At 43.9% G+C, this 23,798-nt stretch overlaps 1 protein-coding gene across 3 annotated transcripts; it reads left to right on the top strand.

The window, feature by feature from the left end:
• The first annotated feature begins 686 nt into the window (after window positions 1-686).
• LOC109875023 (angiomotin-like 2a) lies at window positions 687-10,153 on the top strand. Of its 3 annotated transcripts, none has more exons than XM_020467150.2 (10): window positions 687-807; window positions 1,929-2,731; window positions 3,954-4,122; window positions 5,881-6,025; window positions 6,191-6,280; window positions 7,010-7,481; window positions 7,649-7,750; window positions 7,913-8,073; window positions 8,355-8,489; window positions 8,856-10,153. In XM_020467150.2, exons 2-10 carry the CDS (start codon window positions 1,992-1,994, stop codon window positions 8,948-8,950), a joined length of 2,109 nt encoding a protein of 702 aa, XP_020322739.1. In that variant the 5' UTR covers window positions 687-807; window positions 1,929-1,991; the 3' UTR covers window positions 8,951-10,153. The 3 variants fall into 3 exon arrangements, with proteins under 3 accessions (XP_020322739.1, XP_020322738.1, XP_031666424.1); XM_020467149.2 differs by lacking the exon at window positions 687-807 and adding an exon at window positions 922-1,257; XM_031810564.1 differs by lacking the exon at window positions 687-807 and adding an exon at window positions 1,612-1,727.
• The last annotated feature ends 13,645 nt before the right edge of the window (window positions 10,154-23,798 follow it).

Here is a 23,798-nt window from a genome sequence, read left to right as displayed (position 1 = left end):
CCCAATTAAGGTGAAACCAACCTCCTGTGCTTTACCACCACCCAAAACATGTGTGGAATGTGTGCTGTAAACTTCCAGAGAAAAACCATCAAGATGGTGGTTTGTTGTGCCTTTTTTTGCCTTCATTATGTGTTTTGAAAGGTTTAGAAGCTTTGTGGCCTCACAGAATGCCACTAAAATTGTGTTCTTAGTTCCTTGGGCTATGGAGGCAAATTATGTTAATTCATGAAGCATGCTAACCTCATGTCTCATTCCACAGCCCTTATGCTCCTACATATTTGAGATTGAACCCATAGTTCAATCAGGTGCTTCTGTTTGACATTCTCTACCACTCTGCATCATGTAGTGCTTGTGGGGCTCAACGACTTTCTATGTCTTTGGTCACAGGGAAAAGCCACAGATTCCAATGGACAGCTGCCTATCCATATACTCTGTCCCGTCCTGTTGAGACGCTCATCTCCCATACAAGTCAATGGCTACTTTCATCACTAGATAATTATAGTTTATAGTTTAGTGGTCCTGAATCTATAGGCATTTTTTCTTTAGCTAAATCCTAGAGCCATATGGACTGAAAACACTGGATAGGGGCAAAAAAAAAATCTATGTGCAATCATTGTGTCCCCCCCCAGAGCAAACAGAGTCAGGACAAGGTCACATGCAAAGTTGCCCTTGAATGAAATGTCAAAACAGATCTATAGAGTTAGTCTATAGGCTATTGCTATCCGCTCAATCAGTATCTGCAAAATGCCAATAGCAGACAGACACTCAGAGAGGGAAGGAATGTCAACGTGGACTATCTACATTCAGGTTATTATCATCTGTATAACATGTTATTGACATGCTGTTAGGCCTATGTAACTTCTGCCTGCTGGTTTCCCTGTGATTAATTCCCATATGTAGTTTATTACCTGGAACACTATCGCTGTCCTCATGGTTGTGAGGAGAATTGCAGCTATTCCGTTTGGCCTCCTCTCTCATATTGGAACCGTGTGGGTTACGCTTTTGATCCCCGAGGGAACTCGCGCTCTCACATTCCTGGCATTCCCGACCTCAGTCCCTCCGTCCCCAGTTACTTATTATCGCTCAGCTCTCGACAACCGGTTCAGTGTTGAGCAAGTTCTGACCAGAGTAAACCACAAACTCGCGGTGGAAGGATGATAACTGTTTAAGCGAAACATTGTGCATTACTTTTGACCTTATTTTAAAGTTTGAACGTTTAAAAAAAAAACGTTTTTGCTGGGATGACAGCGTGAACTGGTAAGATTTGTTTGTTTTCGGCTACTTTGTAACATTCGAGGCTTGAATTGTAAACAGTCGGTTATCGCGCGTTAACACAAAACATATTGTATTGTGGTTTCTAATTTATTATGCAACTTAATTGTTCCATCGTTGGTTCTTAAAACTGTTTGTAGAATTATGCGCTTGGCTCCTGGGTGAGAATGGAATTTCGACGCACATTTTAACAGCAGTAGTACCACGGAGCAACCACGTTTCCCTTCTGTCGCTATGTGGCTTGTATGAATGTTACTTTTCACGACCAACAAACATTTGATCCATAATGTTGACAATTTAACTCATGTAAAATGGAACATGTTTAAGTAAAATACTTATAAAATTAAGAGGGGGAATTTATTTCCATTAGGAAATTCATGGAATGCCATCACTCAAAAGTAGAGCATACTTGATTTTTGCTTCACTCTACCTGGATGACAAAGGCCTTGAGTAATGTATGGGATATTCAACAAATCATGAATATTATGTTATTTTTTTGCAGTCTTTACAGTATTCTACAGTAGTGTTTTGGAGGAGCACAAATCATTTGCATGATCTTGTAAATGTCGTACATTAGCAATGATCAACTATACTGTTTTAGGTGTAGGACTACTTGTAAGTATGCTTATTGATTCATTTTTTTGATCCTGTTCCAGGTTCACAGCCATCTATAAAATTCTGTCTACACTTGATCACTAGCTTCAAACAACAGAACCATCATGTCATCCACAGAAGAGCCGTCTGGCACGGTCCTGCACCGCCTCATCCAGGAACAACTACGCTACGGCAACCCCACAGACGCACGTACCCTCCTGGCCATCCAGCAGCAGGCCCTGCGCGGAGGCAGCGGAGGGTCCCCTGGTGGAGGGCCTGGGAGTGGAGCAGGAGAGGGCCCCGGTGGAAGTCCTCGCTCCTCTCTGGAGAGCCTCACCCAGGAAGACTCCTCATTCCTCCAACTGTCAGCCCGCCAGGAGCCCCAGGGCCAGGAACACCAGGGAGACTACCAGCACTCGGAGAGTAGCTACCAGCTTTACCAGCTCCACGGCGAGGAGCTGCCCACCTACGAGCAGGCCAAAGCCCACTCTCAGTACCTGGCTCAGCATTGGGCACCCGCCACAGGTGCCCACAAGCAGCTGCGCGAACGGGACTACCGTGCGGCGGATGAGGAGCTGATTGAGTTGAAGCGAGGGCATATGCGATCGCTGAGTGAGCATCTCCTGCAGCTGTCTCTGGAGAGGAATTGTGCCATGGCGAAGTCTGAGGCGGTCAAGAGCTCCTCACATAGCTACCCGGAGCTGGGTTACTACGCCCCCCCACAAGGCCTCCAGGACAAATGTAGCCCACACCCAGAGTACTCATCTGTTCCCATCATGTCCCAAGGATATATGCCCATCCACGCCCAAGAGCCCCAGTGTGTGTACAGGGACATTCCCCAGCCAATCCAGACCGAGCAGCACAGGTACTAAGGCATTACGGCAAAGCACAACTGTGTGTGTGGGTGTTGGCCATACAGTGAAATCATGTAAAGGTGTTCCCGCTGTTTGTGTGTTCCCAATGTCTTTGCCATGAATCAACAGCGATCACACATTAAATAGCGTGCTAATTTCTGTGGCCGTAGACGCTCACATAATGGATTCCAAGCCTTGTCATTGTGCGTCCTGCCTTCCTTACCTCCCTAGCATGCATTGTGAATCATTACATGCGTAGGTTGGAATTCCGATCGCCTTTCTGAAACACTATTATGTCAACCCGCCTAGGGTGGAGTTGATGTGTTCATTATAATATAAGATAGTTGTGATATCTGTGGATGCCAATTTTGGAATTGTCGCAATGACGTTTTTCATCACAAAAGGGGCGGCTTCTTGTAATACCCGCCGGCATTCAACATACTTTTTTACTACCTGAAAATGATACACGGCGCAGAACTCACAAGCAGTGGGGGCAGTGTTGACTCTTGGTTCTTGTATCTATATCAATGCCTAATTGGCTATAGGCAATTCATCAAAGTAGCCAATTATGCATTGATAACCAAATATAATCTCAGCGACTGTTCAAACAGTAAATCAAATGACAAGAATCCACCCAAAAACTAGTAATTATAGGCTATTGTAAAGGGTAGAACCTGCGGTAGCCAACTGGCTAGCCATGTGCTTTTTTTTCTCTGTGACCAAAACATGACATTCTATTTTTAGCCGATATGGGAATGAATACAAAAGCAGCATATCAAACTGGGATAATGTTTTATAAGAATACTTCCCGGGGCATATTTATTTACATAGAGATGTGGGAAGCTGAAAAGGCTAGCTTTTTTAGCCAGGCTAAAGCCAGTTAGCCAGGCTGCCAGCTATCTACCACTAGCCAGGGGATGGCGACTCTTCCTTGCTTTCACAAAATGAAAAGACAAAAACAAAAAAACGTTGACTCGCCCCCTTGCGAATGGGAGTGGGACTGGCAAGAATATGTTACCAAAAGGTGTCAGCGACTCAGAAATCTCACTCCACCCACATGCACGGACATATGTAGATCAGCGGCGGGAAGCTTGTGGTAAACTTTAACGAGCAAAGGTTGCTCACGTAACCACAGCTCTATGAGCTACGGTACTATTGCTAGCTAGTCACACTGATGGGGAGACTGTAGTGGCCAGTCACACTCAATTCAACAACACACGTCCTTCTTCGCAGGTATGTGGCCCCAGTTCAGCAGCAAACGGAGACCCGCTACAGCATGTTCACCAGTCGGCCCCCTGGTGTCGTGGAGGAGCCCAAGCAGGTGGAACTGCTGATGCTGGAGAACGAGAGGCTGAGGCAGGAGCTGGAGAGCCACCGAGAGAAGGCCTGCCGCATCCAGAAGGTGAGAATCACACATTTTTCATTGAAGAGAATTATATTGTATCTATATGTTGGGAATATTCTCCTTTCAGTCCCTCTCTAAAATGGTGACATGCCATTGGATACGTTTGCACTGCTATATGCATGAAGGACCGATATTATATTGGAGAAACAAATCATGTTCAACTTTGGGCAAATCTCCCATTGAAATCGATTGCATGATGGAATGCACAACTTTGAGTTACACACAGCACGTGGAACTTCTGAAGTAGGCATGCCCACGCTGAATAGCAAAGGACTGTAGTCTGCAACATGTGTCGCTTAATGAAGGGAATGGAGGGAAACCCAAAATAGCAGATAGCTTGTGTAGAGCCACCTCAGGCACACTGCCCCATCTGTACAACTGCTGCTACCATTGGCTGCAAATAGAGAACATATAGGAGGCCAGAGTCTGCTACTGTGTCCACACTCCCTGCATTGTGCTGCAGCCAGGGGGTTGTGAGCATGTGCCCTTTAGCCATAGATTTTTTGTTGTTCGTCCTATCCAGGGCATGACAGACAGCAGTCGATAGGGTCGTAAAGCCCTGGCACAGATGACATGCTCAAGAGTGCCCAGAGAGAGAGAGAGATATTCTGTTCGCCATGGCAGGTGGCAGGGCTACTGTGTGTGTTGAAACTGAACCCCCCCCCCCCGTTTCGATACTGTGATTTTATTGCGATTCGATGTTCCAAACGTATTGCTAACTATGCGTCTGCTGCAAAGAGACTAAAGAACATGAGAAAATACGTTTTGATGAGTCAGGGAAATAAAAGTGCTGGAAACAAATTGGCTCCCTATTTAAAAAGATCAAGATCAAGCTATAAAGGGAAAATACTGGAGTTTTGGTGCAGGTACAGCCAACTAGCGCAAAAATAATATTGCGATATGTAACTATCTGTCCCCCCCTCCCCCCATCACTACTTGAGTATGTTATTGCCTCTTATAAATCAAGATAGTGGCAACATCATTAGCTGACAGACTTCACATATTTATCTTGGTAGATGCAATAGAGGTAGATGGAGGACTAAAATAGGTTATATCCATCTTCCTATATCTTATGGTAAATGCATACTGTAGCAAGACTTTGCTGCTCTCCTGTGGAGTTACGTCACCCCACTTCTTGTGCTCCCTCAGCCTTAAAGAATGCTAATTACTGGGTTGGAAAATTTCCCCTGACCGTCGGGCCGCAGCCCTGAGTAAACATGCCTTAGTGGCTGCTGTAATGGTGGGCGTTTCTACTTCTTCCCTTCTCTGCCTGTTTCTGTTTCCACAGCACAGGCGTGCACACCTTCCCCGCAATGACAACCCGCCCATACCTCTCTCTCTCTCTCTCTCTCTCTCTGTATGTCTGTGCGTGTGATCGTGAACCACCCACACCTAGAACCATGGCTGTTAGCTCCCAGGAATGCAGATATAAACCACTCACACACGGGGAGTGGTGTTAGCTCAAATTCCTCTGGATTATAGGCATGTAGTGTATGTACCGTATAAACACAGTATGAGGCTATGTGCCCACATGTATGGAATGTGCTCCCAGGTATATTTATGTATATATGCCCATATGTATGTTTATATACGTGCCCACATGTTTATGTGCTGTACTGCACATACAGATGTACTAGGTCTGAACCAACACCCCCCCCCCCATCTCCCGCACGCATAAAGATATTAAACAAACAAACAAGATGGCTGACCAAGAATGTTTTTCTTTCCCCTCCTTGCTTCTCTCTGTCCATTCAGTTGGAGCAGGAGATCCAGAGGATCTCAGAGGCCTATGAGGCTCTGATGCAGGGCAGCAGTAAGAGGGAGAGCCTGGAGCAGACCCTGAGGAGCAGACTGGTGGCCGAGATCAGGAGGCTGCAGGACTTCAACATGGACCTTAGAGGTAAGGACTACAAATACCAGAACATCTCAGGTTGGTTAGCACTTTAGTCCAGAGCCATTTTTTAAAGATTATAATGGTTTATAAAGAGTGGAACTGGTTGCAGAGAAACTTTTTCCCAAATCAGTTTTAGTGTATAATGCTTAACTTTCAATATTTGCGTTACAGAAAGCCTGGAAAATGCCAGAACACAGGCCACCAAAGAAGTGGAAGCTGCTGACCACAACCAGCACATCATGACCAAACTGCTCGAGCAAAGTAAGTGTCACCCATCCCATCTCCTTTCCTACCACTCCAAGTCTTAGACCCACTTCAGCCATGTTGTGCATTCCTCACAGGATTGGAGCATAGCACAGGGCCACTCTGTAGCTAAGCTACATCCTGTATGGAAGAATTTCCATTGCATAACCTCCGCTTATTTGGTGAGAACGCCTCAGTAAACGCAACCCAGCTACGAGGAAGGAAGGGGAGCTATAAATGAGAACTGTTGAACTAACATCAGGTTCCTGGGGTTGTTGGTTTTGATTTACGTTGTCTATTTAGGCAGTGGGCCTTTCCCAGGGCCAGATGAGAGAGGGTTGGAGGTGTATGGCCTTGATTGGAGGAATGTTCCTTGTTAAGTGGGTCAAAGGGATAGGAGCTTCCCCTCCTCTTTCTAACCCTCGACATTCCACAAATGCTTGAGCAAATGAAGACCGTCGGCCGTGATGGCTGAATTCTGGGACGTATTAGCTGGGTTAGAGCGATGGTAGTGTGATGGCTTAAGACTTCGACGAAGCTCTCATTTTCACCTTCGAAATATCTTCATGTGGCCTTAGACTGGTTCATGCCTTGTGTCCGTCCCTGTACCCAAGACCAGCTTGTATCCTGATGTATCCTGTCAATTTATCCTGTGTGTGAATGTTGTACCGTTTGTAGCTTTGTGGCTTTACCGTGTCTGACTTTTCTTTCCCCCCTTCTCTTCTCCTCTTTCTTTCCCCCCATCAGGCGAGGAGCAGCAGTTTGAGCGTGAGCGTGCCGAGCGCGAACTCCAGAGGCTCCGCAACTTTGCAGAGGAGCAGGGCCTGAGGGCGGAGCAGCTCGAGGAGGCCCTAGAGGCCCAGCGGTGCAGGGGCCGGCAGCTGGAAGAGGAACTGCGGCGGAAGCGGGCCTACGTGGAGAAGGTGGAGCGGCTGCAGAGCGCCCTGGCTCAGCTGCAGGCCACCTGCGAGAAGCGCGAAGGCCTGGAGATGAGGTTGAGGACACGCCTGGAGCAAGAGCTGAAGAGCCTGAGGGCACAGCAGAGGCAGTCTCACCCGCCGGGTGTGACGGTGGGCTCGCTGCACGAGCGTCTGAGGGAAAGAGAGGAGCGTATCCTAGCCCTGGAGGCGGACATGATGCGCTGGGAGCAGAAGTACTTGGAGGAGAGCACCATGAGGCAGTTCGCCATGGACGTGGCCGCCACCGCCGCCGCTCAGAGGTGAGGGTCAGAGGTTTAACGTTAGGGGATCGATGGTTCAAGGGTTGTGTTCTGTATGCACATACGAGAGAGAACATTTTCAAAACGTCTGGGCTAAATATGTTTATTGTACTTCCCATTTTTTACCTGCATCCAGTTCCTAACGGAATCTATTTTCTCCCTTCCAGAGACACAACCATCATCAACCATTCCCCCTGTCACTCTTCAAACAACAGCTTCAACGAGGACCTGCCTGTATCTGAATACCGAAACCAGGAGATGGAAAACCGGTATGAAGATTTTTCCGAGAAATGATCTGCCATTTGTAGCATTGTTGCCGTCATGACACTTTGTATGCATTTAATACTTCTGATCTACTTCGTTGTATCAGATAGCAATGCTCAGAGAGCCACCATTTGTCTACTCTGACGCCATTTCTTTCCTGCACGTAGGATCCGTGCTCTCTACGCCCATATCCTGGAGAAAGATGCTGTCATTAAGGTACTCCACCAGCGTTTGCACCAGGACCAGGTCGAGAAGAGTGGGTTTTGTCTGCGCGCCGCCATGTCCACTTCTTCAATTAGCACGGCCAAGTGCGCCAGCGTAAGCAAAGGTAAGGACGTGTCACGACATTGTCAGAGACAAAAAAAAAAAAACGTTTTAACACCTTTTTAACTATTACTTGAGGGGTCTCTCAGGGCTCTGTTCAGGAGCCATTGTTGTTCGCTTCATACATGCAATCTAATCGGAATATGAACTAGGGAGTTATTGTCAAAGATCATTGATGATCATTTGATGGACATTGAAGTGGATTGAGGGTAGAATTAGAGCACATGTTTATCATTTAAATGTGTGCCAGACAGTGGTTGATATTTCACATGCTCTGTGTTGTAGGTGAGAGTCTGTCAGACGACCAGACTCCTGTCTCTCCTCTCCGGTGCTCCTCCCCAGCTCACCCCAGCCAGAGCTGTGGATCAGAGGATGGAGCTAAGGTCAAGGAGCCAACCACTGGTTCTAAACTCAGCATTGGTGAGTAGTCCGTCACACACACATACGCACACACAGTTACCCAAACACCCAAACCATTATTTGTAATTGCATCACACTCTGTGTCAGAGCAGTCATTGATTTACCAACCATACCCCCGTAGAACCAGCCAATCGGCGATGGCCTTGTAGGTCGGAGGTCGTCTGTGGGCTGCCGGAATGTGCTATGTTGTCACACTTAGCCCTGATTATTGACTGCACTGATTTAACCGAATGGCTCATCCCAATGTAGAACAATCATCATGTTTCTTTGGTTAAAGATAATGTACTGTAATAGTGGTGTATTTTTCCACCATTTCCACTCTTCCCACACATTCCTCTAATCATTTGACCTCTCACTGTTTTCCAGACAACGCTGCTGCTCAACAACTGAAGTCCTCCTCCTTGAACACATTGAGAGGCCTGGATGACTTGGAGGCAGAGGCAGTGGAAATCTTCATTTGAGGAAGTCAGACTTTTGATCTTCGACAAGCGATTCACTCGAGGGGGTGTGAGCTCTCGGGAAGCTGCGCAGAGTACCGACTACGTCAATGGTCAGAGTTCTGAAGAAAAATGTACAAAAGACAAGAATGTTGCAGAATGAGAGGGGAACGTATGGAAAAAGGACTTGTGCTTTCACATTTAGAGGGGAACTGTGCTATTCCTCTATCTCTTTCTCTCTTAGCCAGGCGACTGCAGGCTAGCCATCTGGGTCTATGAGACAAAATGTGAAACATTCTAGGTACTTGGACAGTATTGCTGTTTTGTAACGGGCAACATACTACTGTCCTGTCAGTGTATGCCAACGTATATATATTTGCTGCTTTTCACATATTCACAACACCTTTCTCATGTTCTGTCGTGTACAATGATCCATGGAGTTCGGGAACTTCATATTCTCTTTTTAATTAATTAGATCTGTTTTTTCTCATTTCCAAATATTAACTGAAAGCCTCACGCTTTTCCAGATAAATTCTACAGACAAGGTTATCTTTTTATGGACTTTTAACCCCCGTTCCCTCCCTGTGCAGAAATGTCGAGTGAATCTGGCCACATTCCTGTGCCATTGAATTCTTCAGAGTTGAGCAAAACTCCCTCATCTCCATAATTTAATAAAAATGCCAAAAACTCTTTAACGCTCATATTTTCACCAGCCATATTCCCTAAGCCTCAGTAGCCGGTTCTACAGGTTTAGAAATATAAGTTGTGATGGTCTGTTTTTTTTCTTCTTCTTTAGATTTCTAAATATGATATTTTGCTTTTCACCAAGTTCTTTTTATTGTTATTTTCCAAATGTTTCTTTGTGTGTATTTTCTGATGTGGTGAATCTGCTGGTCAGATTCATCATAGGGATTTAAGCTGTAAACTACACCATTTGGTTTTTGTTTACCGTGAGCCTTTTTCTGAACTAACAGGTTAATATATTTTATACAGATGTTTGTATAATTATTTTGGATATGTAGTGTTATGAACAGGATGCCAAAGAGGTTTGTGTGTTGTAAGTTATGTGCTGACAATCATGGTTCTGTCGAGCTGTCCAACAACAGACAAAGCGTTGACCTCCAGCAAATACATTTCTGTGAACTCCTAACAATATGAAGGTTGTGAATTTGAATTCAAACAACATTTCATAAAGTAATAAAATATTCTAATATATAACTCCTGTTACTTTGTTGCCATTTTCTTCTTGAAAAAAACATGATCTTTCTGAGAAGAATTTTGACGTCGACGCAAAACTTTTTGGCAAGTTTTTAACTATTTATTTTTTCTCTTTCCCTCAATCTACCTCTCATCTTCTCTTCACACGTTCATTCCTTCTTTCCAGAGGAAGAGAGGGATTGAGGGCTCTCGTTAGTTAATGAAAGCCAGAGAAGCATTCTTCAGGCTCAATTTTCCCAAATGGCTAGCTCTGTTGTTATCCCTTTGCACCTTTTAAGAGCACAGTTGACATGGTTAGCATTCTTAAACGGACATGGAACAATATAAATAACAAACAAAAAATTGCAACTGATCCTGGTTGAAGTTGCCACGCACAATCAAATTCAGACAACACCTATAGTAACTTTGAATGCTTTACAACCCCTGTGTGTATATTTACAGTATGTGCCGTATAGTTTTGAGTTAGGTTTGCTATATATACAGGTATATGGATATATATATATATTTGGCATGTGCATCTTTCCCTCTCAAGGCAATTCGATACGTATATACACTGAACAAAAATATAAAAGCAACATGTAAAGTGTTGGTCCCATGTTTCATGAGCTGAAATAAAAGATCCCAGAAATTGTCCATGTACACACATGTTGTGCAAAAATGTATTCACATTCCTGTTAGTGAGCATTTCTCCTTTGCCAACATAATCCATCCACCTGACAGATGTGGCATATCAAGAAGCTGATTAAACAGCATGATCATTACACAGGTTCACCTTGTACTGGGGATAATAAAATGTCCCTCTAAAATGTGCATGTTGCCACAGATGACAAAAGTTTTGAAGGAGCTGTTGCCAGATCATTTAATGTTAATTTCTCTACCATAAACCGCCTCCTGCGTCGTTTTAGAGAATTTGGCAGTATGTCCAACCGGCCTCACAACCGCAGACAACATGTAACCAGGACATCCACATCCGGCTTCTTCCCCTGTGGGATAATCATCTGGGACCAGCCACCCGGACAGATGATGAAACTGTGGGTTTGAACAACCAAAGAATTTCTGCACAATCTATCAGAAACTGTCTCAGGGAAGCTCATCTGCGTGCTCGTCCTCACCAGGGTCTTGACCTGACTGCAGTTCGGCGTTGTAACTGACAGTGTGCAAATGCTCACCTTCGATGGCCACAGGCATTCTAAAGAAGTGTGCTCTTCACAGATGAATCCCGGTTTTAACTTTACCGGGCAGATGGCAGTATGGCGTTGTGTGGGCGAGCGGGTTTGCTGATGTCAATGTTGTGAACAAAGTGCCCCATGGGGGTGGTGGGGTTATGCTATGGGCAGGCACAAGCTACGGTCAACGAACACAATTGCATTTTATCAATGTAAATTTGAATGCACAGAGATACCGTGACGAAATCCTTCCTAATACTGAGTTGCACCACACCCTTTTGCCCTCAGAACAGCCTCAATTAGTTGGGGAATAGACTCTACAAGGTGTCGAAAGCCTTCCACAGGGATTTATTATTTTTAAATAATTTTTTATTTCACCTTTATTTAACAAGGTAGGCCAGTTGAGAACAAGTTCACATTTACAACTGCAACCTGGCCAAGGCTTTGGGGGTGACCAGTGAAATATACCTGCTGGAGCGCGTGCTATGGGTGGGTGCTGCTATGGTGACCAGTGAGCTGAGGTAAGGTGGGCCTTAACCTAGCAAAGACTAGATGACCTGGAGCAAGTGGGTTTGGCGACGAAAATGAACGAGGGCCAGCCAACAAGAGCATACAGGTCGCAGTGGTGGGTAGTATAAGGGGCTTTGGTGACAAAACAGATGGCACTGTGATAGACAACATCCAATTTTCTGAGTAGAGTGTTGAAGGCTATTTTGTAAATTACATCGCCGAAGTCAAGGTTCGGTAGGATAGACAGTTTTACGAGGGTATGTTTGGCAGCATGAGTGATGGATGCTTTGTTGCGAAATAGGAAGTCGATTCTAGATTTAATTTTGGATTGGAGATGCTTAATGTGAGTCTTGAAGGAGAGTTTACAGTTTAACCAGACTCCTAGGTACCTTCAGTTGTCCAAATATTCTAAGTCAGAACCGTCCAGAGTAGTGATGCTGGACAGACGGGTAGGTGCGGGCAGCGATCAGTTGAAGAGCATGCATTTTGTTTACTTGCATTTAAGAGCAGTTGGAGGCCACGGGAGGATAGCTGTCTGGCATTGAAGCTCATCTGGAGGTCAGTTAATTAACACAGTGTCCAAAGAAGGGCCAGAGGTATACAGAATGGTGTCGTCTGCGTAGAGGTGGATGAGAGAATCACCAGCCGCAAGAGCGACATCATACACAGAAAAGAGTCGGCCCGAGAATTGAACCCTGTGCCATTCCCAAAGAGACTGCCAGAGGTCATGACAACAGGCCCTCCGATTTGATACACTGAACTCTGTCTGTGAAGTAGTTCGTGAACCAGGCGAGGCAGTCATTTGAGAAACCAAGGCTGTTGAGACTGCCGATAAGAATGCAGTGATTGACAGAATCAAAAACATTGGCCAGGTCGATGAGTACGGATGCACAGAATTGTCTTTTATCGATGGCGGTTATGATATCGTTTAGGACCTTGAGCGTGGCTGAGATGCACCCATCACCAGCTCGGAAACCAGATTGCATAGCGGAGAAAGTACGGTGGGATTCGAAATGGTCGGTGATCTGTTTGTTAACTTGGCATTCGAAGACCTTAGAAAGGCAGGGTAGGATAGATATAGAGTTGAAGTCGAAAGTTTACATACACCTTAGCCAAATACATTTAAACTCAGTTTTTCACAATTCCTGACATTTAATCATAGTAAAAATTCCCTGTCTTAGGTCAGTTACTTTATTTTAAGAATGTGAAATGTCAGAATAATAGAAGAGATATTTTTTTTTCAGCTTTTATTTCTTTCATCACATTCCCAGTGGGTCAGAAGTCTACATACACTCAATTAGTATTTGGTAGCATTGCCTTTAAATTGTTTAACTTGGGTCAAACGTTTTTGGTAGGCTTCCACAAGCTTCCCACAATACGTTTGGTGAATTTTGGTCCATTCCTCCTGACAGAGCTGGTGTAACTGAGTCAGGTTTGTAGGCCTCCTTGCTCGCACATGCTTTTTCAGTTCTGCCCACAAATGTTCTATGGGATTGAGTTCAGGGCTTGTGATGGCCACTCCAATACCTTGACTTTGATGTCCTTTCGCCATTTTGGAAGTATGCTTTGGAAGTATGCTTGGGGTCATTGTCCATTTGGAAGACCCATTCGCGACCAAGCTTTAACTTCCTGACTGATGTCTTGAGATTTTGCTTCAATATATCCACATACTTTTCCTTCCTCATGACGTCATCTATTTTGTGAAGTGAACCAGTCCCTCCTGCAGCACCCTCCTGCACCCCCACAACATGATGCTGCCACCCCCGTGCTTCACGGTTGGGATGGTGTTCTTCGGCTTGCAAGCCTCCCCCTTTTTCCTACAAACGCCAAACAGTTTGATTTTTGTTTCATCAGACCAGAGGACATTTCTCCAAAAAGTACGATCTTTGTCCCCTTGTGCAGTTACAAACCGTAGTCTGGCTTTTTTATGACGGTTTTGGAGCATTGGCTTCTCCTTGCAGAGTGGCCATTCAGGTTATGTCAATATAAGACTCATTTTACTGTGGAAAAATATACTTTTATACCTGTTTCCTCCAGCATCTTCACAAGGTCCTTTGCTGTTGTTCTGGGATTGATTTGCACTTTGCACCAAAGTACGTTCATCTCTAGGAGACAGAACGCATCTCCTTCCTGAGCAGTATGACGGCTGCGTGGTCCCATGGTGTTTATACCTGTGTACTATTGTTTGTACAGATGAACGTGGTACCTTCAGGCATTTGGAAATTGCTTCCAAGAATGAACCAGACTTGTGGAGGTCTACAATTCTTTTTCTGAGGTCTTGGCTGATTTCTTTTGATTTTCCCATGATGTCAAGCAAAGAGGCACTGAGTTTGAAGGTAGGCCTTGAAATACATTAACAGGTACACCTCCAATTGATTCAAACGATGTCAATAAAGCCATGACATCATTTTCTGGAATTTTCCAAGCTGTTTAAAGGCACAGTCAACTTAGTGTATGTAAACTTCTGACCCACTGGAATTGTGATACAGTGAATTATAAGTGAAATAATCTGTCTGTATACAATTGTTGGAAAAATTACTTGTGTCTTGGACAAAGTAGATGTCCTAACCGACTTGCCAAAACTATAGTTTGTTAACAAGAAATGTGTGGAGTGGTTGATAAACGAGTTTTAATGACTCCAACCTAAGTGTATGTAAACTTCCGACTTCAACTGTAGATCTGTAACAGTTTGGGTCTAGAGTGTCTCCCCCTCTGAAGGGATCTCAGACGTTACGAAAGAGACGTTGAATATGTGAGTAGTAGTTAGCCAGGCGGAAAGCATGGCCAGCCGCAAAAAAAAATACTTATTGAAATTCTCAATTATCGTGGATTTATTGGTTCCGACAGTGTTTCCTAGCCTCAGTGCAGTGGGCAGCTGGGAGGAGGTGCTCTTATTCTCCATGGACTTCACAGTGTCCAAGAACTTTTTGGAATTTGTGCTACAGCATCTATAAGGGATCATAGGTTTCACCTAGATTCACCTGTTCAGTCTATGTCATGGAAAGAGCAGGTGTCTTTAATGTTTTTTATACTGTATATATAAACAGACCTTTTTAGATGCTTTCTGCCATTTGATAGGGTGTTGCATTGGATTCAACTCTGTTTGAAAGGGAAGATTGCTCCACATTGGCCTGGATTGGCTTTACTGGGGTCGTGTTCAGTAGGGATTGGTTTTGCTCCATCAGCGTCAGCAAAATCAAGGTGCTGATCGTGGACTACAGGAAACGGGGGGTCAACTGTCATCGACGGCGTTGCAGTGTACAGTGTCAAAAACGTCAAGTTCCTTGGCGTGCACATCACAGAAGACCTGACATGGTCCAATCACACCACTGTGGTGAAGACGCAACAATGCATATTCAACCTCGGGTGACTGAAGAAATTCAGCATGGTCCCATGGATCCTCAAGAAGTTCTTCAGCTGCACAATCAAAAGCATCTTGACCGGCTACGTGACCGGCTGTGTCCTCTGCGTCCATTACATCACTGGGGGCGAGCTCCCTGCCCTCCAGGATATCTCCACCCGGCGGTGTCTGAGGAAGTTCCAAAAGATCGTCAAGTACTCCAGTCACCTGAGCCATGGACTGTTCACTCTGCCATCTGGCAAGCAGTATTGGAGCATCATGTCTCGGATCAATAGCCTCCGAGATAGCTTCTACCACCAGGCCATCAGACTGCTGAACAGCTAAACCTAGGTCTCCCTGCAATTTAGAGACTATCTGCACTTGAGATTATTTGCACTGACTACTCACACATCCAACGCTTATACACACACACACACACACACACACACACACACACACACACACACACACACACACACACACACACACACACACACACACACACACACACACACACACACACACACACACACACACACACACACACACACACACAGTCAATACTGCTGTTCCATTACACCTCATGACCAAAAGTATGTGAACACCTGCATGTCGAACATCTCATTCCAAAATCATGGGCATTAATATGGAGTTGGTCTCCCCTTTGCTGCTATAACAGCCTCCACTTTTCTGGGAAGGCCTTCCACTCTATGTTGGAACACTGCTGCAGGGACTTGCTTCCACTCAGCCACAAGAGCATTAGTGAGGTTGGGCAATTAGGCCTGGCTCGCAGTCGGCGTTCCAATTCATCCCAAAGGTGTTCGATGGGGTTGAGGTCATGGCTCTGTGCAGGCCAGTCAAGTCCTTCCAAACAGATCTCGACAAACCATTTCCTGAAACAGGAAAGGGCCTTCCCGAAACTGTTGCCAAAAAGTTGGAAGCACAGAATGGTCTAGAATGTCATTGTATCCTGTAGCGTTAAGAATTCCCTTCACTGGAACTAAGGGGCCTAGCCTGAACCATGAAAAACAGCTCCAGACACATTATTCCTCCTACACTAATCTATACAGTTGGCACTATGCACTGGGACAAGTAGCATTCTCCTGGCATCCGCCAAACACAGATTTGTCCGTAGGACAACCAGATGGTGAAGCGTGATTCATCACTCCAGAGAACGCGTTTCCACTGCTCCAGAGTCCAATGGTGAGGAGCTTTACACCACTCCAGCCGACGCTTGGCTACCTGGCCATGGAAACCCATTTCATAAAGTTCCCGACGTTTCGGGCTGACGTTTCTTCCAGAGGTAGTTTGGAACTCGGTAGTGAGTGTTTTTTTTAATGCGCTATCCGCTTCAGCACTAGTCGGTCCTGTTTTGTGAGCTTGTGTGGCCTACCACTTCATGGCTCAGCCGTTATTGCTCGTAGATGTTTCCACTTCGCAATAACAGCACTTACAGTTGACCAGGTCAGCTCTAGCAGGGCAGAAATTTGACAAACTAATTTGTTGGCAAGGTGCCACATTGAAAGTCACTGAGCTCATCAGTAAGGCCACTCTACGGCCAAAGTTTGTGTGCTCGATTTTATGCACCTGTCTGCAATGGGTGCCGCTGAAATATCCGAATCCACTCATTTGAAGGGGTGTCCACATACTTTTGTAGTTATAGTGTATACACTATTTATTACACCAAGTCGTTACTCACTTTATAGTTGTAAATACATTGTAAAAACAGTCATTATTACAATGCATACTACCTCTTCTATTACTTGTTATTTTTGACTTGACTGTTATTATTGTAATTGATTAATGTACTGCATTGTTGAAGGAGCTAGCGCATAAGCATTTCACTGCACCTTTTATACCTGCTTTGAACAGTGTACGTGACAAATAACATTTAATTTTATTTGACAATGTTCTGAACCTGAGGGAAACAGGAAGGTACTACTTGAACTTGCCAATAAGAACTACGATTTTTGTTTTCCGTTGCAAAATGTTTTTCTACAGGGTTGCCCTACTGACCATGACCCAGCTTTCATAGTGCTCATCTGTACACCACAATAAGGTGTCTGAGTACAGGACAATGACAGAGAACGTACTGGGGTATGGTAGTACCAGAGGTTCACTTACGTGCCTCAATGTGCCCTGTGGGTGTGTGTGTGTGTGAGAGGGTGTCATTATGAGCTCCCAGATATTCATGTGGAAAACAAGCCAGACCGTTCTATAGTTTTGACTAACTCTAGTGAGCAAGGATGTCAAACGCCATGACTTCATGTTGACCTCTGTGTATCCTGAGTTGTTCATTCAGTTCCATCTGATCCATAACCGATCCATAGTTGTGCAACCGACCCATAGATACAGAGCTGTCGACACTAATTTCAAGTCAAGTCAGAACCCACTGGTCAAAAACTGATTGAATCAACAATGTCATCTATCAATGTATTGAACATGGAATCTAGACATAGACATGGAATCTAGGTGGAAAATACATTGGATTTGAAAAAAAAGTTTGTGTTTTAGGGTGAAATATAAAACACACGATTATGTGATCTTGGTAACCACATTTCTACAGACAAACAGACAAACCTTTTACAAAATATGTTGAATTTGTATCTTTAAACGCCCACACCAGTAAAAATAAACTTTTCGAGCTGAAAGATGGTGGCCAGAGCTTACCATGATGTTGCACCATGATTTAAGTCAATACACTGCATTCGGAAAGTATTCAAACCCCTTCTCTTTCTCCACATTTTGTTACGATACAGCCTTATTCTAAAATGGATTAAATCTTTTTATCCCCTTATCAATCTACACAAAATACCTCATAATGACAAGGAAAAAAACGTTTTTTTCAATGTTAGCAAAGTTACAACAACAAAAAAACATTTACATAAGTATTCAGACACTTTACTCTGTATTTTGTTGAAGCACCTTTGGCAGCGATTACAGCCTCAAGTCTTCTTGGGTATGACTCTACAGGCTTGGTATACCTGTATTTGGGGAGTTTCTCCCATTCTCCTTGGCAGATCCTCTCAAGCTCTGTCAGGATGGGAAACGTCACTGCATAGATATTTTCAAGTCTCTTCAGAGATGTTAGATCGGGCTCTGGCTGGGACACTCAAGGACAAACAGAGACTCTTTCCAAAGCCACTCCTGCATTGTCATGAGCTTAGGGTCATTGTCCTGTTGGAAGGTGAACCTTTACCCCAGTCTGAGGTCCTGAACGCACTGGAGCAAGTTTTCATCAAGGATCTCTCTGTACTTTGCTCCGTTCATTGTTCCCTCAATCTTGACTAGTCTCCCAGTCCCTGCCTCTGAAAAACATCCCCACAGCATGATGCTGCCACCACCATGCTTCACCAGATGGATGGTATTGGCCAGGTGATGAGCGGTGCCTGGTTTCCTCCAGACGTGATTTGACATTCAGGCCAAAGAGTTCAATCTTGAGAATTTTGTTATTCTCATGGTCTGAGAGTCCTTTTAGGTGCCTTTTGGCAAACTCCAAGCGGGCTGTCATGTGCCTTTTGCTGAGGAGTGGCTTCCGTCTGGCCACTCTAACATCAAGGCCTGATTGGTGGAGTGCTGCAGAGATGGTTGTCTTTCTGGAAGGTTATCCCATCTCCACAGAGGAACTCTGGAGCTCTGTCAGAGTGACCATTGTTTTTTTGTCACCTCTCTGACCAAGGCCCTTCTCCCTCGATTACTCAGTTTGCCTGGGCGTCCAGCTCTAGGAAAAGTCTTGGTGGTTGAATGATGGACGCCACTGTGTTCTTGGGGACCTTCAATGCTGCAGACATCTTTTGGTACCCTTCACCAGATCTGTGCCTCAACACAATCCTGTCTCGGAGCTCTACGGACAATTCCTTCAAACTCTTGGCTTTGTTTTTACTCTGATATGCAACTGTGGGACCTTATATAGGCAGGTGTGTGCCTTTCCAAATCATGTCCAATCAATTGAATGAACCACAAGTGGACTCCAATCAAGTTGTAGAAACATCTCAAGGATGATAAATGGGAACAGGATGCACCTGAGCTCTATTTCGAGTCTCATAGCAAAGTGTCTGAATACTTATGTAAATAAGGTATTTCTGGTTTTTTTTATTCTTTTTTGCTTTGTCATTATGGGGTATTTTGTAGATTGATGAGATTTTTCTTTTTTAAATGAATCCATTTTGGAACTGTAATGTAACAAAATGTGGAAAAAGTGAAGGGTTCTGAATGCTTTCCGAATGCAATCATCGTGTTTTGTCAAAGTGTGATATATTTGGTGACAAATCCGAACTGCCCACTTTGTGCAAATCTGTATTAATGCTGTGTCTTTTCCTGTGATATGACATACAAATGATTTTATATGAATGTTACCACCCACCAGCATGACATTGTTTATGAATCAGAAACAGCTGCAACGTTTTTCCTCTTCACAACTGAGATGAGACAAACAGTATTGTGCCCACTTGGGTGCCTGAGACATGGCGCAATAGGGGTTGCAAATGTATGGTTTTGCACATCCACTTAATTTTTTTATGGAAAATGATCATAATCGATAGGATAATTTGTACTTTTTTACTTCCTTTTAAGAAAAACGCATATCAGCTATCTTTCAATAGTGATCCATATTACTGGAGCTTCCTTTAATTCTTCCTAACTATTTCTATGGCAGACTCACGGTGGAAATTTCTGGAAGATGCCTAAACTTGATGTCAAATTCAGCTGTAGATCCAGCCATAGAGCCAGCTGGCTAATCTTTTGAATACAATGTAGTTTAAAAAAACAGCAACAGCAGATAACATTAGCTAGCTAGATAAGGTTGGCAAGATAGCTAGCTAGCTAGATAAGATAGGCGTGCTAGCCCTATTTGTTGATGTTTATCAACTCCATGTGGAATTTCCCACACCCAATTCATGTATAAGTATAAGTAGATTTCATCATTCTTTGGAGGTGGAAACTAAACGTGCATTTCCTCTCTAGGACAAATTTGGGAAAAAAACATACAAATATTGGCAGCAACTTGCTCTGTGGGGGATCCTTTAAAACAATGTCAGATCTTCAATGTTATATCTACTCTCATAAAATAATATTCTTAACAGCACCTCCTACTGGAGAGTTTATCTGCTACCCTTTGGCCACCCACCCAGGGTCTTAACCAAGCCCAGCTTAACAATGATAATTGTCACTAAATATTACCAAAGTGCTATCGTGAGAACAGTTGTTGAGAAATCTGTACTTAAAAACTAAATAGATTGCTATCGAAATCATTCCAAAGGGTAGGTTTAACAGAGCCAATGAAATGTGACCATACTTTATCAGTCATATATCATCAATGATGCTATTAGATTCTGCAAAGTCATCAACAGCTATTGTTTCAATTAATTCCCAGATTTAAGTACAAATAAGTAATAGATAGGCCTAGGGTTTCAAGATCTGGTTGATTTGAAATGTAAGGATATTTAGTAATATTGAATTGTGTTTGGTTGTCAACGCAACCCAATGACTGTACATATGAATGGACAAAGCCATCGACGTGACACTATTCATTCCTACTGTATGTAAGTAGCGCATTGAAGTCAAATGAAGTCGGTTAAGATGGCGTCTCATGGAGACATAAGATGCGCAGTTTGAGCTACTCCAGGAGGAGACGTTGCAGGCTAGCTTATTGCTGCCCCCTCTCATTGATTAACTCAAGTTGAAGGTCGACCAGGGTACTGCAGGCTGCCATTAGAAACTCTTCTCTGTGATATTTAAAAATAATCTGTTCAAGGATCTACTTCTGGTGTGTTAGAAGCAATTATTTACATGAAGATTGACCACGAAGGTTTCCATTTGTCCATTAGCTATAATGGGGGATCCTGTTATCTGCTTACAATGCCTGGCAGTACCATGGTCAGCTTTGAACTTCCGTGACTCTCTGTAAGTGAGGGGGCAGTTGTTCTACCCTGATGCAACCATATATCAACATTTGAAGGAGATGTATCTTCTGCTTGGGAAGTTAGAACAGCGCCACTGACTTAGTCTGGCTTTAATTCCAGTGTGTCTGCAAATTAACAATTGATATGTTGTATCCACATCTCCATCTCCATCTGTAGACCTGCACAAGGCTGGAATGGGCTTCAGGACAATAGGCAAGCAGCTTGGTGAGAAGGCAACAACTGTTGGAGCAATTATTAGAAAATGGAAGAAGTTCAAGATGACGGTCAATCACCCTCGGCCTGGGGATCCATGCAAGATCTCACCTCGTGGGGCATCAATGATCATGAGGAAGGTTAGGGATCAGCCCAGAACTACACGGCAGGACCTGGTCAATGACCTGAAGAGAGCTGGGACCACAGTCTCAAAGAAAACCAAAGAAAACGTCATAGATTAAAATCCTGCAGTGCACGCCAGGTCCCCCTGCTCAAGCCAGCGCATGTCAAGGCCCGTCTGAAGTTTGCCAAAGACCATCTGGATGATCCAGAGGAGGAATGGGAGAAGGTCATGTGGTCTGATGAGACCAAAATAGAGCTTTTTGGTCTAAACTCCACTCGCCGTGTTTGGAGGAAGAAGAAGGATGAGTACAACCCCAAAAACACCATCCCAACCATGAAGCATGGAGGTGGAAACATCATTCTTTGGGGATGCTTTTCTGCAGAGGGGACAGGATGACTGCACCGTATTGAGGGGAGGATGGATGGACAACCTCCTTCCCTCAGTAAGAGCATTGAAGATGGGTCGTGGCTGGGTCTTCCAGCATGACAACGACCCAAAACACACAGCCAGGGCAACTAAGGAGTGGCTCCGTGAGAAGCATCTCAAGGTCCTGGAGTGGCCTAGCCAGTCTCCAGACCTGAACCCAATAGAAAATCTTTTGAGGGAGCTGAAAGTCCGTATTACCCAGCAGCAGCCCTGAAACCTGAAGGATCTGGAGAAGGTCTGTATGGAGGAGTGGGCCGAAATCCCTGCTGCAGTGTGTGCAAACCTGGTCAAGAACTACAGGAAACGTATCATCTTTGTAATTGCAAACAAAGGTTTCTGTACCAAATATTAAGTTCTGCTTTTCTGATGTATCAAATACTTATGTCATGCAATAAAATGCAAATGAATTACTTAAAAATCATACAATGTGATTTTCTGGATTTTTGTTTTAGATTCCGTGTACCTATTTAGTGTACCTATGATAAAATTACAAATCTCTACATGCTTTGTAAGTAGGAAAACCTGCAGAATCGGTAGTGTATCAAATACTTGGTCTCCCCACTGTATATGGACTCACTCTGTGTGAAATACGGTTGACAGGATTTTTGAATGACTACCTCTTCCACAGTCAAGTATTGAATTTAGAGCACAGATTCAACTTCAAAGATCAGGGAGATTTTTCACTCATAAAGAAGGGCAGTGATTGGTAGATGGGTAACAATAACAAATAGCCTAATGGTTAGAGTGTTGGGCCAGTAACCGAAAGTTGCTAGATCGAATCCCTGAGCTGACAAGGTACAAAATCTGTTGTTCTGCCCCTGAACAAGGCAGTTAACCCACTGTTCCTAGGCTGTCATTGTAAATAAGAATTTGTTCTTAACTGACTTGCCTAATTAAATAAAAGTAAAAAATATCTTTAAGCATGTTAAAGTTAATAATTATGCTATGGATGATGTATTAAACCACACAGACACATCAAAGATGCAGTCGCCCTTCTGAACTGAGCTGCGGGAAAGAAAGACAACTGCTTAGAGATGAGACCATGTGTGATTTTAAAACAGCTACAAAATTCAATGACTGTGACGGGAGAAAACTGAGGATGGATCAACAACATTGTAGTGACTCCACAATAATGACCTATATAACAGAGTAAAAATAAGAATACAAATATACAAAACATGCATATGTAATGCAACAAGCCACTAAAGTAACACTGACAAGAAAAACACTGCATAGGAATACACTTTGTGGCCTAAATGCAAAGCCTTATGTTTGATGCAAATCCAACACATCACTGAGTAACTGCCTCCTTATTTTCAATCATGGTGGTGGCTGCATCATGGTATGGGTATGCTTGACATCGACAAATACTGGGGACTTTTTCAGGATGAAAAGAAATGGGATGTAGCTAAGCACAGGCGACATCCTGGAAGAAAACATGGTTCAGTCTGCTTTACACCAGACGCTGAGAGAAATTCACTTTTACGCAGGACAAAAACCTAGCACATCAAAGCCAAATCTACAGTCTGGAGTTGTTAACCAAGAAGACAGTGAATGTTCCTGAGTGGCAAAGTTACAGATTTGACTTAAATCCATGACAAGACTTGAAAATGGCTGTCTAGACATGATCCCCCAACACCTTGACAGAGCTGGAATAATTTTGTAAAGAATAGTGGGCAAATATTGAACAATACAGGTGTGCAAAGCTCTTATGAGACTTACCCAAGACTCACAGCTGTAATCGCTGCCAAATGTGTTTCTAACTAGTATTGGCCAGTGGAGGCTCCTCAGAGGAGGATGGGGAAGACCATCATCATCAGTGAATTTCATAAAAATAAACATAGTAAAACATTTAAAAAGTTATGCTTTTTAGATACAACTATAATAAATATATTCACGTCACCAAATAATAGATGAAAAAACATTGTTTTGCAATGAAGGTCTACAGTAGCCTCGGAAGCACTCTGTAGGGTAG

Source organism: Oncorhynchus kisutch, linkage group LG30 (assembly GCF_002021735.2).
Source record: "Oncorhynchus kisutch isolate 150728-3 linkage group LG30, Okis_V2, whole genome shotgun sequence".
In the NCBI taxonomy this organism is placed as follows: domain Eukaryota; kingdom Metazoa; phylum Chordata; class Actinopteri; order Salmoniformes; family Salmonidae; genus Oncorhynchus; species Oncorhynchus kisutch.
This window is presented reverse-complemented; position numbering and strand designations above follow the sequence as displayed.

Coding starts and splice junctions, on each gene's coding strand:
- LOC109875023 (XM_020467150.2), top strand. CDS start 1,992: ATGTCATCCACAGAAGAGCCGTCTGGCACGGTCCTGCACCGCCTCATC. Junction 2,732..3,953: donor ATCCAGACCGAGCAGCACAG/GTACTAAGGCAT, acceptor CCTTCTTCGCAG/GTATGTGGCCCCAGTTCAGC. Junction 7,482..7,648: donor GCCACCGCCGCCGCTCAGAG/GTGAGGGTCAGA, acceptor TCTCCCTTCCAG/AGACACAACCATCATCAACC.